General features: G+C 40.2%; 1 protein-coding gene across 2 annotated transcripts in view; it reads left to right on the top strand.

Moving 5' to 3' along the window:
- ngef (neuronal guanine nucleotide exchange factor) overlaps positions 1-4,335 on the top strand; it is a 100,120-nt gene extending 95,785 nt beyond the window's left edge. For both annotated transcript variants that reach the window (XM_043701979.2, XM_087993721.1), the window contains one exon: positions 2,133-4,335. In XM_043701979.2, coding sequence (XP_043557914.2) covers positions 2,133-2,332 — 200 coding nt within the window. In that variant the 3' untranslated portion in view covers positions 2,333-4,335. The remainder of the gene's footprint in view (positions 1-2,132) is intronic.
- The last annotated feature ends 9,334 nt before the right edge of the window (positions 4,336-13,669 follow it).

Below are 13,669 nucleotides of genomic sequence, written 5' to 3' on the forward strand. Positions count from 1 at the left end.
TAAGGCTTCAAATGATGGCATGTGGAGTATGCCAGATTCTAACCAGAAGTGCAGCACCTAACATTTTGGATAAGGATAAACAGCAGTGTTCTCCTGAATGACCATATAAGGATCTTAAGGCCTGCTTTGGGTTTCCACTTAGTGCCCAAAGAATCTGAGATTAGTTAACTTTTTCACATTTCTCAACAGGGAAAAGTGACATGGCAACTAAATAAATTAGGTTAGAAATTTCTGAAAATAGGAAACAATCAAATGACATTTAACTTACATGGAATTTAGTAATATAGTTTATGAAGTCTCTACTTGAAATCGGGTCAGATTGGATTGGATATGCTAGCTGAGATCTCCTGCCATTGCATTGTGTTATGATGTGGTATCAAAGATCTGAGAGTAATTTCTTAACAAACTGCCATCGATAATAACCCAGACCTATTCTGCCCTCATAATCTGTCAGTGAGGGGCTCTTTACCTTCAGCAGTGTATTAGTACTTAATAAAGTGAAATCTATGTTAGCTCCCGTAAGAGGAGAACAAGATTGGCTAACATATACTGAAAGATTCAACAGACATTTGTTTGCAGCTTCTGCTGTCTATGTATATTGCAATCAGAGGACAGCATGCTTCCCTGCACACGTCATGCAGCAAGAGGACTCAGCAAGATCGAACTGAGACCTTGCTAGCTGTGAGACATAACTCGACAGTCCAGATACATTCTAAGATTCATCCTTTTGTAATAAAAGATTTTTAAACAGCATGTCAATTGTTTATTTGGAAAAGTCAGTGCTTTGAAAATTCAGTCAGTGTTCGATAAAAATCATTAGAGAGGAACTTCCAATTTGCTTACTCTTGCTTCTCCCAATAATTAAAGAGATTCTTGTTCCTGCAAATCAAAGTGGGAAGTGTTGCACGTGAGGCATTTGCACATATGGTATTCCCACTGATGGTATGGTATTATTGTTAGAGACGAATCAATGACAATGAAGAGGAGAGAACTGTGCACAAGAGCAAGTGTGATACTTGGGGAAAGAAAAGGAGTGACATTAGCTGCAACCATTTATGGTGTAGGAAGAATGAGAATGCTGCTGCACAAAGGAAGATGCCACCTTGAACTGGTTTGGGGTTGGGAAGTATAACAGTATGAATTGAGGGTGAACAGTGTAGCAGTGTAGAAAGTAATGGTAGTGTGAAGTAAGGGAGAAAAGGGTCCCAGTTTTAAACATAGGATGCATCAAGAGTACCATGTTGAGTTAATTTGGAAGCAGACAAATTTCAAGTTAAGGTGAGGGGAGTGACAAGAAGAAAGCCAATCTGAATTACGGTAGGAATGATAGTTAGAAAAAGGGCACGGGTCATCTTGAAATGATGAGCACTTGATAAGGTGCAATCTCTCCATGTATCAGTGATTGAAGAGATTGGATATCTGTATTCCTGATGAAGGGCTTTTGCCTGAAATGTCGATTTTACAGCTCCTCAGATGCTGCCTGAACTGCTGTGCTTTTCCAGCACCACTCTAATCTAGACTCTGGTTTCCAGCATCTGCAGTCATTGTTTTTACCGAGATTGTATATCTACTCCATACTAATTCATGTTCAAATAGTTCATATATAACAATGCTTTGGACCCAAGGTCTTTCTTAGTATTTGTAAATTGGAATTATTTTCATGCATTATATGTTATATTCAATGACTGTGCTGTTAGGAAACCAAATGTTACAGTAAATGATGTCCTGAAATGTTGGTACCATATATAAATGCATTTGCCTGATATTTTTCATTTGCTTTTTAATAGAAGATTTTCTTTTGGATTTGTGTAATTTAAATTTTATTCAAACATCATGTAAAAACAAAAGGAATACATTCTTCATCTGTCTATACTTTATGGTCTCTAAGTAATTGATCAAATATCAAAAGTGAGTAGAAATTAATTCTTTATCTGCCTCTCTGCTCTATAAGTCATCCAACAGATATCAAAAGTGGAAAGAGTCCACTGTCCAGGAATAACATTTCTGATTTGAAAAAAAATTACATTCATTAATACATAATTTAAAAGTAAATAAAATATTTTTGAAGGGTGTATAATACAGTAGAGGGTGATTACATGAGAGAGTCATGTTTGGTAACTGTTATCTTTCAGGCTGGATATTAGGAGATCGTTTGCATGATGGAGAGAAAGGTTGGTTTCCCACCCCAGTAGTTGAGGAGATCAAAAATCCACAACTCCGAGCCCAAAACAGAAAAGAATGTTACCGAATCTATAAGGCAGAGGAAAGCCATGGAAGTAAGAACAAGGAAGGAAGAAAATTTACCAACAGGAATGTGATCCATCAGCGGTGATAGAATTTTGACCTGCTTGGAGTTTTGACAGGTTTTGAAACTCCCATCGTTCTGCATGGCAGTGTTAACTGTGAAATTTTACCAGAAAATTGTGAAATATCAACTTTTTATTTAATTCACAGAACACTACATTTTTAAAAGTTACTTCATTTGCACAATAAACGCATGACTGAATTGAATGGTTTTTAACTGCAGAATGCACTAAATACACTGGAGGGAGATCATTCTGACTTTTTTTTAACTGACAACAGTTCATTCCCAATAAAGTATATTGGCAGCTAGGTTGATAATATACTTGAATTGGACAAGTTTTGCTATACTTGAATAATGTTTGAATTGAAAGGGTTCAGAGGATGGATTATAATATGAAGTATGAAAAGCTCCAAACAGAAACTCTACCTTGAAGAATCCAGGAAGAATTACACTCCATATTGTGATTAAATGCTGTAAATCTCCATGTAAATGGTGTGGGGCTCCTGTGAAGATAAATAGATCTCCTCACCAGCACAACAACTTTCTTGTAAAAGCCCGCAACAATTGATCAATTATTTTTATAATATACTTAACCAAAAGGGTCTTGAGAAAAAAGTTCATATAAAAACATTGAAATATGTAGAATTCAGACAGCAATACTTAAAATTCCTAATCTTGACCCAGGGATTACTAGAGGTATTTTATCTCCTAAACAACAAATCAAGACATTTCGCTATTCACAACAAAGCATTTCTTGATGACCAAGACACATCAAAGACACCTACCACATCAAAAATTAAATCTGAAACAAAATTTATAAAATTTCAGAGTAAACAGCTTTTTTTAAAGATGAAAAATGAAGGGAACTTGATGGTAAAAGATCTATTTTTATTAACTTTTAATTTGAAGTTAATAGCTTATTTTGTCAAAATGACCCATCTCAATTGATGAAATTTGGAAGTTTTTGTATAAAGCTACTCAAACGAAATAAACCATTAAAAGGCAAAAGTATTTTCTTTAGCCCATGCTACAGTTTCTTTTCCCTCATTAGCAATTCCATTCCCCCTCCTTGAACACTGTCAGGTTGAACCACATTGACTGCAATTGTGAACATGGCTGATATCTCCTCCATGATCAAAACTATTTAATTCCACCCCTGTAACTTGGCCTGTCTCAACTTTGCCTCAATCAGCATCTTGCTGAACCCCCCGTCCAAGTCTTCAATACTAGACTCAACTTCTATAAAATAAAAACCTCAAAGTTAAATGTTTAAAAATATGCCCAAAAGTCTGCTGCCCTATCTTAACCCAAGTCCTGTTTGCCAATTACTTCTAATGTACATACATTTAAACTCCTTATTCTGATCCTTAAACTTTCTGACAGTTAATGTGCTTTCCCTTTTCAAGGTAATTATTTGACAGGATTGATGTTGCTTATACTTAACCCATAGAGTCAGTGAAACATGCATTAAGAAAAGGAGTTGTTACATCAATTTGTCAGTAAGTTGATTTCAGGATTTAAACTTTCTTCAGCATTAACTTTGGATCAGAATTTTATTCGCACTAACTTAGGTTGGAGATGTACTTTCGCTCTTTGTTGTGTCAAAGTTATCAGCTGCATGGTAGTGTTATAAATATTTAGGGCAGATTCTCTGCTGGGTTTAACTAATAGCTTGAGCACCTAAAGGATTATCCACCCGTCAATGTTCTGTCTTACAAATGTGGACTTTATATTGTGCCATCACAGGCTGAGCTTTGAGAAAGTTTAAATGTGCAGCAGACCAGAAGGTTCTGAGTTAAGAAAAATTTGCATATATAAATATTGTGATTATGGATTAGTCATCAAGTGGCTCTTAAATATTCATGAGGCATATCAAAGAATGTTGAATAAAAGAACAGAAGTTAATGTTTTGCATTGTAAAACAGTTTCAGCAATTTGTGAAGAGTTTCATCCACCATGTATTCCTTCATATTACACAAGGAATTTCTGTAATCTTATAAAGAGAACAATTAAAGTCACATTATAATTAAGATGGTGTAGTTTTTATGGTTTTGCATTGATCAAATATGCAATTATATGTGTTTATTTGATCTCCTGGTTTCTGCAGGATCTTATTATGCTTCACTGATAACCTGCCCATGATATGCAGGATTATGCGCCTAATTTAAATGAAATCACACTGCAACTAGGCACTATTTTAATGGTACAATTCAGCCAGAAATCATCCTACATCCTCATTAATTTTCAAGAAGCTAGCATGGCATGTAAAGCATTTGAGGATGTGAATATTTATCAAGACCACCCCTGTCGTAGAGATTCATTTACAAGTAATGTTTCGATCATTGGTTGAGATAATTAAAACGCATTTGGAAAGCTGACAGATTCTTAGCCTCTCCAACGGCTGCATGAATTTGTAGCAGGCACTGAGCAGGAAAAATTCCGGGAACATTAGCCAGTTGCCCTCAATCTCTGATGGCATGAAAATAGCAGCAGATGTGGATGGTAGATCAGTGAATATACATTTCAAATCGACTTTCATGGAAAAGTATATATTTTAATATGATTATTTAATTTAAGAAATGTTTAACCTGGAACAAGGCAATTATATTCTCATCATTTTGTACAATTCCCACTCACAAATATAAAGCTAAATAAATTACTTGAAATTAAAAATTTGCCAGAAAACCTGGTAGATTAAATACTTGGAAGGGAAAAGTCAAGAGACAGTGAACACTTAGAATAGACCTGGGAATTTGGAACACTGCAAGATTGTACAAGAGCAGCTTCAGGCTCTGTGAGTACATAGGAGTCAGGGATATGGAAATAATTGGGTAATGGATGTGGAAGGGATAGGTAGAGTTCAGTGCTGGAATTTATCTGGAGTATGTGATACCTAAGTGATTATCAATCATGAATTTTTGATAACTTACAGAGGCTTGAGCTTGGAAGTACTTCAATGGATCTGCCACTGAGAACATTCAGATGATGTAAAGGGCTTTGAGAGCCTTTGTACCACATAAAAGGTCTTTAGGAGGCTGATAGTTGAAAGTTCTCAGTAGTGTTTGGGATATAAATAATGAAAGCTCTGTGATCTACAGCAGTGAGAAAGTGGGGTCCGGGAGCAATGAAAATCCTGAGAACACTAGATGAGGGGAATTTAGGCAACACTGTTGGAAGGTATAGATGGGATTTGGAAGCTCTTAGGAAGGAATGGGAAACCTTGAATAGGAGCAGAATCAAACTGTTTTTCTTATTTTTTATTATTCATTAATGGGTGCAGGTGTCAATAGCTAGACCAGAAGTTATTGTCCATCCCTAATGTCCCTTGAATTGCTGTAGTGCATTTAGTCTAGGTACACCACAATGGTGTTAGGGAGGGAGTTATGGACTTTGACCCAGCAACACTGAAAGAACTGTGATATATTTCCTAGTTAGGATGGTAAGTAGTTTCGAGGGGAATTTGCAGGTGAGATGTTCTCATGTATTTACTGCCCTTGTCCTTCTAGATGGTATTGGCTATGGGATTGACGGGTGCTGTTTAAAGAACATGGTGAATCTTTGCAGTCTATGCTGTAAACTGCTGCTATTACTGAGTGTTGGTGATGGTGGGATAAAATGTTTGTAGAGGTAGTGCCATTCGAATAAGCTACTTTTTCCTGAAAGGTGTCAAGCTTCTTGAGTGTTATTGCACTCATTCAGGCAAGTGGGGAGTATTCCATCACAATCCTGACTCATACCTTGTAGATTGTGGTCAGGCTTTGGGCCAACATGAGGTGAGCTACTTACAGCCAAATTCATAGCCTCTGACCTGGTCAGAGTGTTTGTTTGGCTATAGTGTATATTTGGCTAGTCCAGTTCAGTTTCTGATCAATGGTAACCTCAAAAATATTGATTATGGAGGATTCAGCAATGGTAATACCATTGAATATCAAAGGGTAATGGTTAGATCCTTTCTTGAATATACTTACCATCTGGCAGTTGTGTGGCTCGAATGTTACTTGCCACTTATTCCTGCAATCCTGGCTTTTATCAAGACCTTGCTGCATTTGGATTTGGAATGCTTCAGTATCTGAGGAGATGTGAATGGTAACGAACATTGAACAATCACTAGCAAACATCCTCATTTCTGACTTTATGATGGAGGGAAGATCATTGATGAAGCAGCTGAAGAAGTTGTCCTGAATCTGAGATGATTGACCTCCAATAACCACAAACACCTCCTTATGTGCTCAATATGACGTCAACCAGTGGATAGTTTTCTCCCTGATTCCAGTTGCAAGATGTGGGAATTAAGAATAAAAAACTATGACCCTTAGAAAATCAAAACCAGGGAGAACTAGCCAACTGGCTCAAAGGTAGAAGACAGAGGGTGGTGGTGGAGAGCTGTTTTTCAGACTGGAGGCCTGTGACCAGTGGAGTGCCACAAGGATTGGTGCTGGCCCTCTACTTTTTGTCATTTACATAAATGACTTGGATGTGAGCACAAGAGGTACAGTTAGTAAGTTTGCAGATGACACCAAAATTGGAAGTGTAGTGGACAGCGAAGAGGGTTACCTCAGATTACAACAGGATCTTGACCAGATGGGCCAATGGGCTGAGAAGTGGCAGATGGAGTTTAATTCAGATAAATGTGAGGTGCTGCATTTTGGGAAAGCAAATCTTAGCAGGACTTATACACTTAATGGTAAGGTCTTAGGGAGTGTTGCTGAACAAAGAGACCTTGGAGTGCAGGTTCATAGCTCCTTGAAAATGGAGTCGCAGGTAGATAGGATAGTGAAGAAGGCGTTTGGTGTGCTTTCCTTTATTGGTCAGAGTATTGAGTACAGGAGTTGGGAGGTCATGTTGCGGCTGTACAGGACATTGGTTAGGCCACTGTTGGAATATTGCGTGCAATTCTGGTCTCCTTCCTATTGGAAAGATGTTGTGAAATGTGAAAGGGTTCAGAAAGGACTTACAAGGATGTTGCCAGGATTGGTGGATCTGAGCTACAAGGAGAGGCTGAACAGGCTGGGGCTGTTTTCCCTGGAGCGTCGTAGGCTGAGGGGTGACCTTATAGAGATTTACAAAATTATGAGGGGCATGGATAGGATAAATAAACACAGTCTTTTCCCTGGGGTCGGAGAGTCCAGAACTAGAGGGCATAGGTTTAGGGTGAGAGGGGAAAGATATAAAAGAGACCTAAGGGGCAACTTTTTCATGCAGAGTGTGGTACGTGTATGGAATGAGCTGCCAGATGATGTGGTGGAGGCTGGTACAATTGCAACATTTAAGAGGCATTTGGATGGGTATATGAATAGGAAGGTTTCGGAGGGATATGGGCCGTGTGCTGGCAGGTGGGACTAGATTGGGTTAGGATATCTGGTTGGCATGGATGGGTTGGACCGAACGGTCTGTTTTCATGCTGTACATCTCTATGACTCTATGACTCTAAAAGGCTATGTGGTCGAATAAATTTCGGAATCTTAAATCTCAGTAAATACAAGAGTTGAGTTTTTTTGATAAGATTAATGTTTTTTTAAACTGTTGTATTTATTTTATTTATAGGCTTACATTGCAGTCAAATCAGGACCCTAGCAATATAGTCACAGCATTACATTGCAATAGTAGTTGTAGCACTTAATGTTGGGCAAAGTTTGTGCGAAGATTTGTAGCTCGGGTGCTCGTTGTTGTGGTTCTGTTCGCCGAGCTGGAAGTTTTTGTTGCAAACGTTTCGTCCCCTGGCTAGGCGACATCATCAGTGCTTGGGAGCCTCCTGCGAAGCGCTTCTTTGATGTTTCCTCCGGTGTTTATAGTGGTCTGTCCCTGCCGCTTCTGGTTGTCAGTTTCAGCTGTCCGCTGTAGTGGTTGGTATATTGGGTCCAGGTCGATGTGTTTGTTGATGGAGTTTGTGGATGAATGCCATGCCTCTAGGAATTCCCTGGCTGTTCTCTGTCTGGCTTGCCCTATGATAGTACTGTTGTCCCAGTCGAATTCATGTTGCTTGTTGTCTGCGTGTGTGGCTACTAAGGATAGCTGGTCGTGTCGTTTCGTGGCTAGTTGATGTTCGTGTATGCGGATTGTTAGCTGTCTTCCTGTTTGTCCTATATAGTGTTTTGTGCAGTCCTTGCATGGTATTTTGTACACTACATTAGTTTTGCTCATGTTGGGTATCGGGTCCTTCGTTCTGGTGAGTTGTTGTCTGAGCGTGGCTGTTGGTTTGTGTGCCGTTATGAGTTCTAGGGGTCGCAGTAGTCTGGCAGTCAGTTCCGAGATGCTCCTGATGTATGGTAGTGTGGCTAGTCCTTTTGGTTGTGGTATGTCCTCGTTCCGTGATCTTTCTCTTAGGCATTGTTGATGAAGTTGTGGGGGTATCCGTTTTTGGCGAATACCTTGTATAGGTGTTCCTCTTCTTCTTTTTGCAGTTCTGGTGTACTGCAGTGTGTTGTGGCCCTTTTGAATAGTGTCCTGATGCAGCTTTGTTTGTGTGTGTTGGGGTGGTTACTTTCATAGTTTAGGACTTGGTCTGTGTGTGGCTTTCCTGTATACCCTTGTAGTGAATTCTCCGTTCGGTGTTCTCTGTACCATCACGTCTAGGAATGGGAGTTGGCTATCCTTTTCTTCTTCTCTCGTGAATCGGATTCCTGTGAGTGTGGCGTTGATGATCCGGTGTGTTTTTTCTATTTCCGTGTTTTTAATGATTACAAACGTGTCATCGACATATCTGACCCAGAGTTTGGGTTGAATTTGTGGTAGGACTGTTTGTTCTAACCTTTGCATAACTGCCTCTGCTATGAGTCCCGAGATTGGTGGGATTGAAGACTTTATGAATGGTTAGTAATGAACTGATTTTCTGACAACTCACCATCTCCCAACTTCTTCACTAGTTGCTTGCCCAACATCCAGAGATTAAGTTAAATTGCCTCCAATTAAATATTGGAAAGACTGAAGATACTCCTTCCTCCATGGTCACCTCTCACTCACTCCACCCCCAATTCCTCTTTCCTGGCCACAGCCCAAGGTTGAAACAGACAATTCACAGCTTTGCAGTCCTACTTGACTCTGAGCTGAGCTTCCAAAAAAATCGCTGTGTCTCTGACCTGCGCCCCTGCTTCAATTCAGCTGATACAGTACTGGGGCTGCCATCCATGTTTTCTTTATGTCCAAATTTAATTATGCAAATGCTCTCCTGGCCTCCCACTTTTCACCCAGCACCTATTGTCACTGATCTCTACTGGTTTCAGATCTAGCAATGAGAGACCAGGGGATGGAGGTAGGGTTTTGGAGGGATCTTGTGTGGATCACAGACCTATGTGGAAATCGGGCTGTAGAGGGCGCTGTTAGCTCCTTCCTGATCAAGGCTTGAGCAGCATGACCTGCTGAACCAATCGTGTTACCATTGAGATAGCTTCAAAATCGAGGGCTGGGAGAAAGCAGCCCAGGTGGCTCATAATGTGCTGTTTAAGGTCTTCAACTCTGAGTTCTGAAGAGAGGCTGGATAGGCGGGGACTTTTTTCCCTGGAGCATAAGATGCTGAGGAATGGCCTTATAGAGGTTTATAAAATCAGGAGAGGCATGGATAAGGTGAATTGCCACAATCTTTTCCCGAAGGTTAAGGGAGTCCTAAACCAGATGGCATAAGTTTAAGGTGACAGGGTAAAGATTTAAAAGGGCCCTGAGAGGCAACTTTTTCACATAAAGGGTGGTGCGTCCATAGAACAAGCTGCCTTCGGAAATGGTACAGGTTGGTACAACGACAACATTTAAAAGATATTTAGACTGCGACATGGATAGAGAAGGCTTAGAAGAATATGGGCCAAACAGACACAGATGGGATTGGTTCAACTTAGGAAACCTGATCAACATGGATGCATCAGGCTGAAGGACCTGTTTCCATGCTGTATGACTGTATGACTAATAACTAGGGTGATAGAGTGAAGGAGGGCTCCTCTAGCCCTCACCTCCTCTACATGAAATTGTTTACTGGTCAGGGCTTGGCTGATGGATCATCGAAAGGCTACCTGGAAACTTTTATGGTTTCCCTTCCTTTGCCTGAAAACGCATTGGCAGGGGACCATCAGTTTCTTCCTCAAACTTTCCTGCCTGTCCATCTCTCTCTTTTCTCAAATCTTACCTCTTTGCCTTTGTTTTTGGTCAGCTATTCTGATATCTTCTTATGTGGCTCAGTCTATTGATGTCTGATTTTGCTCTTGTGAGGGATATTTTATTATATTAAAAAAGCTATATAAATGCAAGTTGTTGTTGATTTAGTTCTCATTCTGCACTGTATTGGTCTTGTCTAGGTAGAAAAGACATTATGTTCAGACCCAGCACCCTGGGATAGGGAATAAAAGGAGTAGTATTGTGTCTTCCTTGGTCTGTGATCCCTATTGAAAGATGCAGCATTTACACATCAGATGTGGACAACACAAGGCACCACTCCTTGCACCATCTTATACGAAGCTGTTTCTGTCAGTTAAAAAGTGCTGACCATTACTATATAAGTCAACAAGAAACACATAGAGTCATAGAGTCATAGAGATGTACAGCATGGAAACAGACTCTTTGGTCCAACCCATCCATGCCGACCAGATATCCCAACCCAATCTCTTCCCACCTGCCTGCACCCGGCCCATATCCCTCCAAACCCTTCCTATTCATATACCCATCCAAATGCCTCTTAAATGTTGCAATTGTACCAGCCTCCACCACAACCTCTGGCAGCTAATTCCATACACGTACCACCCTCTGCATGAAAAAGTTGTCCCTTAGGTCTCTTTTATATCTTTCCCCTCTCACCCTAAACCTATGCACTCTAGTTCTGGACTCCCCCACCCCAGGGAAAAGACTTTGTCTATTTATCCTATCCATGCCCCTCATAATTTTGTAAACTTCTATAAGGTCACCCCTCAGCCTCTGACACTCCAGGGAAAACAGCCCCAGCCTGTTCAGCCTCTCCCTGTAGCTCAGATCCTCCAACCCTGGCAACAACCTTGTAAATCGTTTCTGAACCCTTTCAAGTTTCACAACATCTTTCCGATAGGAAAGAGACCAGATTGCACGCAATATTCCAACAGTGGCCTAACCAATGTCCTGTACAGCTGCAACATGACATCCCAACTCCTGTACTCTAACCAATAAAGGAAAGTATACCAAATGCCTTCTTCACTATCCTATCTACCTGCGATTCCACTTTCAAGGAGCTATGAACCTGCACTCCAAGTCTCTTTGATCAGCAACACTACCTAGGACCTTACCATTAAGTGTATAAGTCCTGCTAAGATTTGCTTTCCCAAAATGCAGCACCTCACATTTATCTGAATTAAACTCCATCTGCCACTTCTCAGCCCATCTGACCCATCTGGTCCAGATCCTGTTGTAATCTGAGGTAACCCTCTTCGCTGTCCACTACACCTCCAATTTTGGTGTCATCTGCAAACTTACTAACTGTACCTTTTATGCTTGCATCCAAATCATTTATGTAAATGACAAAAAGTAGAGGGCCCAGCACCGATCCTTGTGGCACTCCACTGGTCATAGGCCTCCAGTCAGAAAAACAACCCACCACCACTCTCTGTCTTGTACCTTTGAGCCAGTTCTGTATCCAAATGGCTAGTTCTCCCTGTATTCCATGAGATCTACCCTTGCTGATCAGTCTCTCATGGGGAACCTTACTGAAGTCCATATAGATCATATCTACTGCTCTGCCCTCATCAATCTTCTTTGTTACTTCCTCAAAAAACTCAATCAAGTTTGTGAGGCATGATTTCCCATGCACAAAACCATATTGACTATCCTGAATCAGTTCTTGCCTTTCCAAATACATGTACAACCTGTCCCTCAGGATTCCCTCCAACAACTTACCCACCACCGAGATCAGGCTCACTGGTCTATAGTTCCCTGGCTTGTCTTTACTGCCCTTCTTAAACAGTGGCACCATGTTTGCCAACGTCCAGTCTTCCGGCACCTCACCTGTGACTATCGATGATACAAATATCTCAGCAAGAGGTCCAGCAATCACTTCTCTAACTTCCCACAGAGTTCTCGGGTACACCTGATCAGGTCCTGGGGATTTATCCACTTTTAACCGTTTCAAGACATCCAGCACTTCCTCCTCTGTAATCTGGACATTTTGCAAGATGTCACCATCTATTTCCCTAATGTCTATTCTTCCATATCCTTTTCCACAGTAAATACTGATGCAGAATATTCATTTAGTATCTCCTCTAGATCTATTAAACATGGGATATTCTACTTAGCAGTTGAAATCCTTGTTTGGATTACAAGGGGAAAATGTAAGAAACAATCTAGAAAGGAGGGAATTAACCAAAAGACTAGATTAACGTGGCACTTCGAAAATATTAACCCAAAGAGTTATCTCCATGCTTTAAATATGTTCTTGTTGGTTGGGAAATTACAATAAAATCATTCTTTCAGTCTCCAATAGAGGGCAACAGAACACCATTACAAAATAGTTTAGCATTGTATTATCCATACGGAGAATGGTCACAGGAAAAGCTGACTGTTGCCAGTAAACCCCATATAGATTTGCGGTTTTGCAACTGCAGTATTTCCTCTACTTCAACCCTAAGTGGGCTTTGTACAGGTGTGACACTGAACTTGAAAATTTCACTTACTAAACGTAACATTAAAGGAAATTTACCAGCTAAGTAAAGTAATGTTTGGTGAAAAGCCTTTCTCTGGTATGAGAAGTCTTTATATCAGGTTTAATGGTGGAATATATAACACCAATCACAGAAACTGGTCATTGTCAGACTGAATTCATCACAATTAAAAAGAAGTCAAAAGTCATCAAATATTAGCATGTCTTCTTCACTATCAAGAGTTTAGAGATGAAGGATCCCTCTACATTCGCTGAAACATCAATATGGGACCTATTCAAGTTTGGATGCAGCTCAACAATGTGCCCCAATTGCACAAATAAATAAACAAATACTTGCATTTCTATGATATCTTTTCTGATTCCAGAATTCCAAAGTACTTCACATGCGATGAGGTGATTTTGAAGTTGAGTTAATGAATTTTACAATCTTCCTTTGGAAGTTCCCAGCATCACAATTGCCAGTTTTCAGCCAATTCATTTGGCGTCAAAAATGACTGAAGGTTCTGGATACTGCAAAGGCTATGGGTCCTGAAAACATTCTGGCAATGGTACTGAAGACTTGTGCTCCAGAACTGGGCACACCTCTAACTAAACTGTTATGGTCAGTAACTATGAAACCCACTACCTGTATTCCTGAGAAAGGTGGGCTTTAGATGCAGGGGAGCATGACTATCTGCAAGTTCCCCTCCATATTGCACACTATCCTGACTTGGAAATATATGGGCAATCCTTCACTATTGCTAAGTCAAAATCTTAGAACTCTC

The sequence above is a fragment of the Chiloscyllium plagiosum genome, unplaced genomic scaffold (genome assembly GCF_037043375.1).
Source record: "Chiloscyllium plagiosum isolate Xiang-an unplaced genomic scaffold, Cpla_swu_hap1 HiC_scaffold_13, whole genome shotgun sequence".
Lineage (NCBI taxonomy): Eukaryota > Metazoa > Chordata > Chondrichthyes > Orectolobiformes > Hemiscylliidae > Chiloscyllium > Chiloscyllium plagiosum.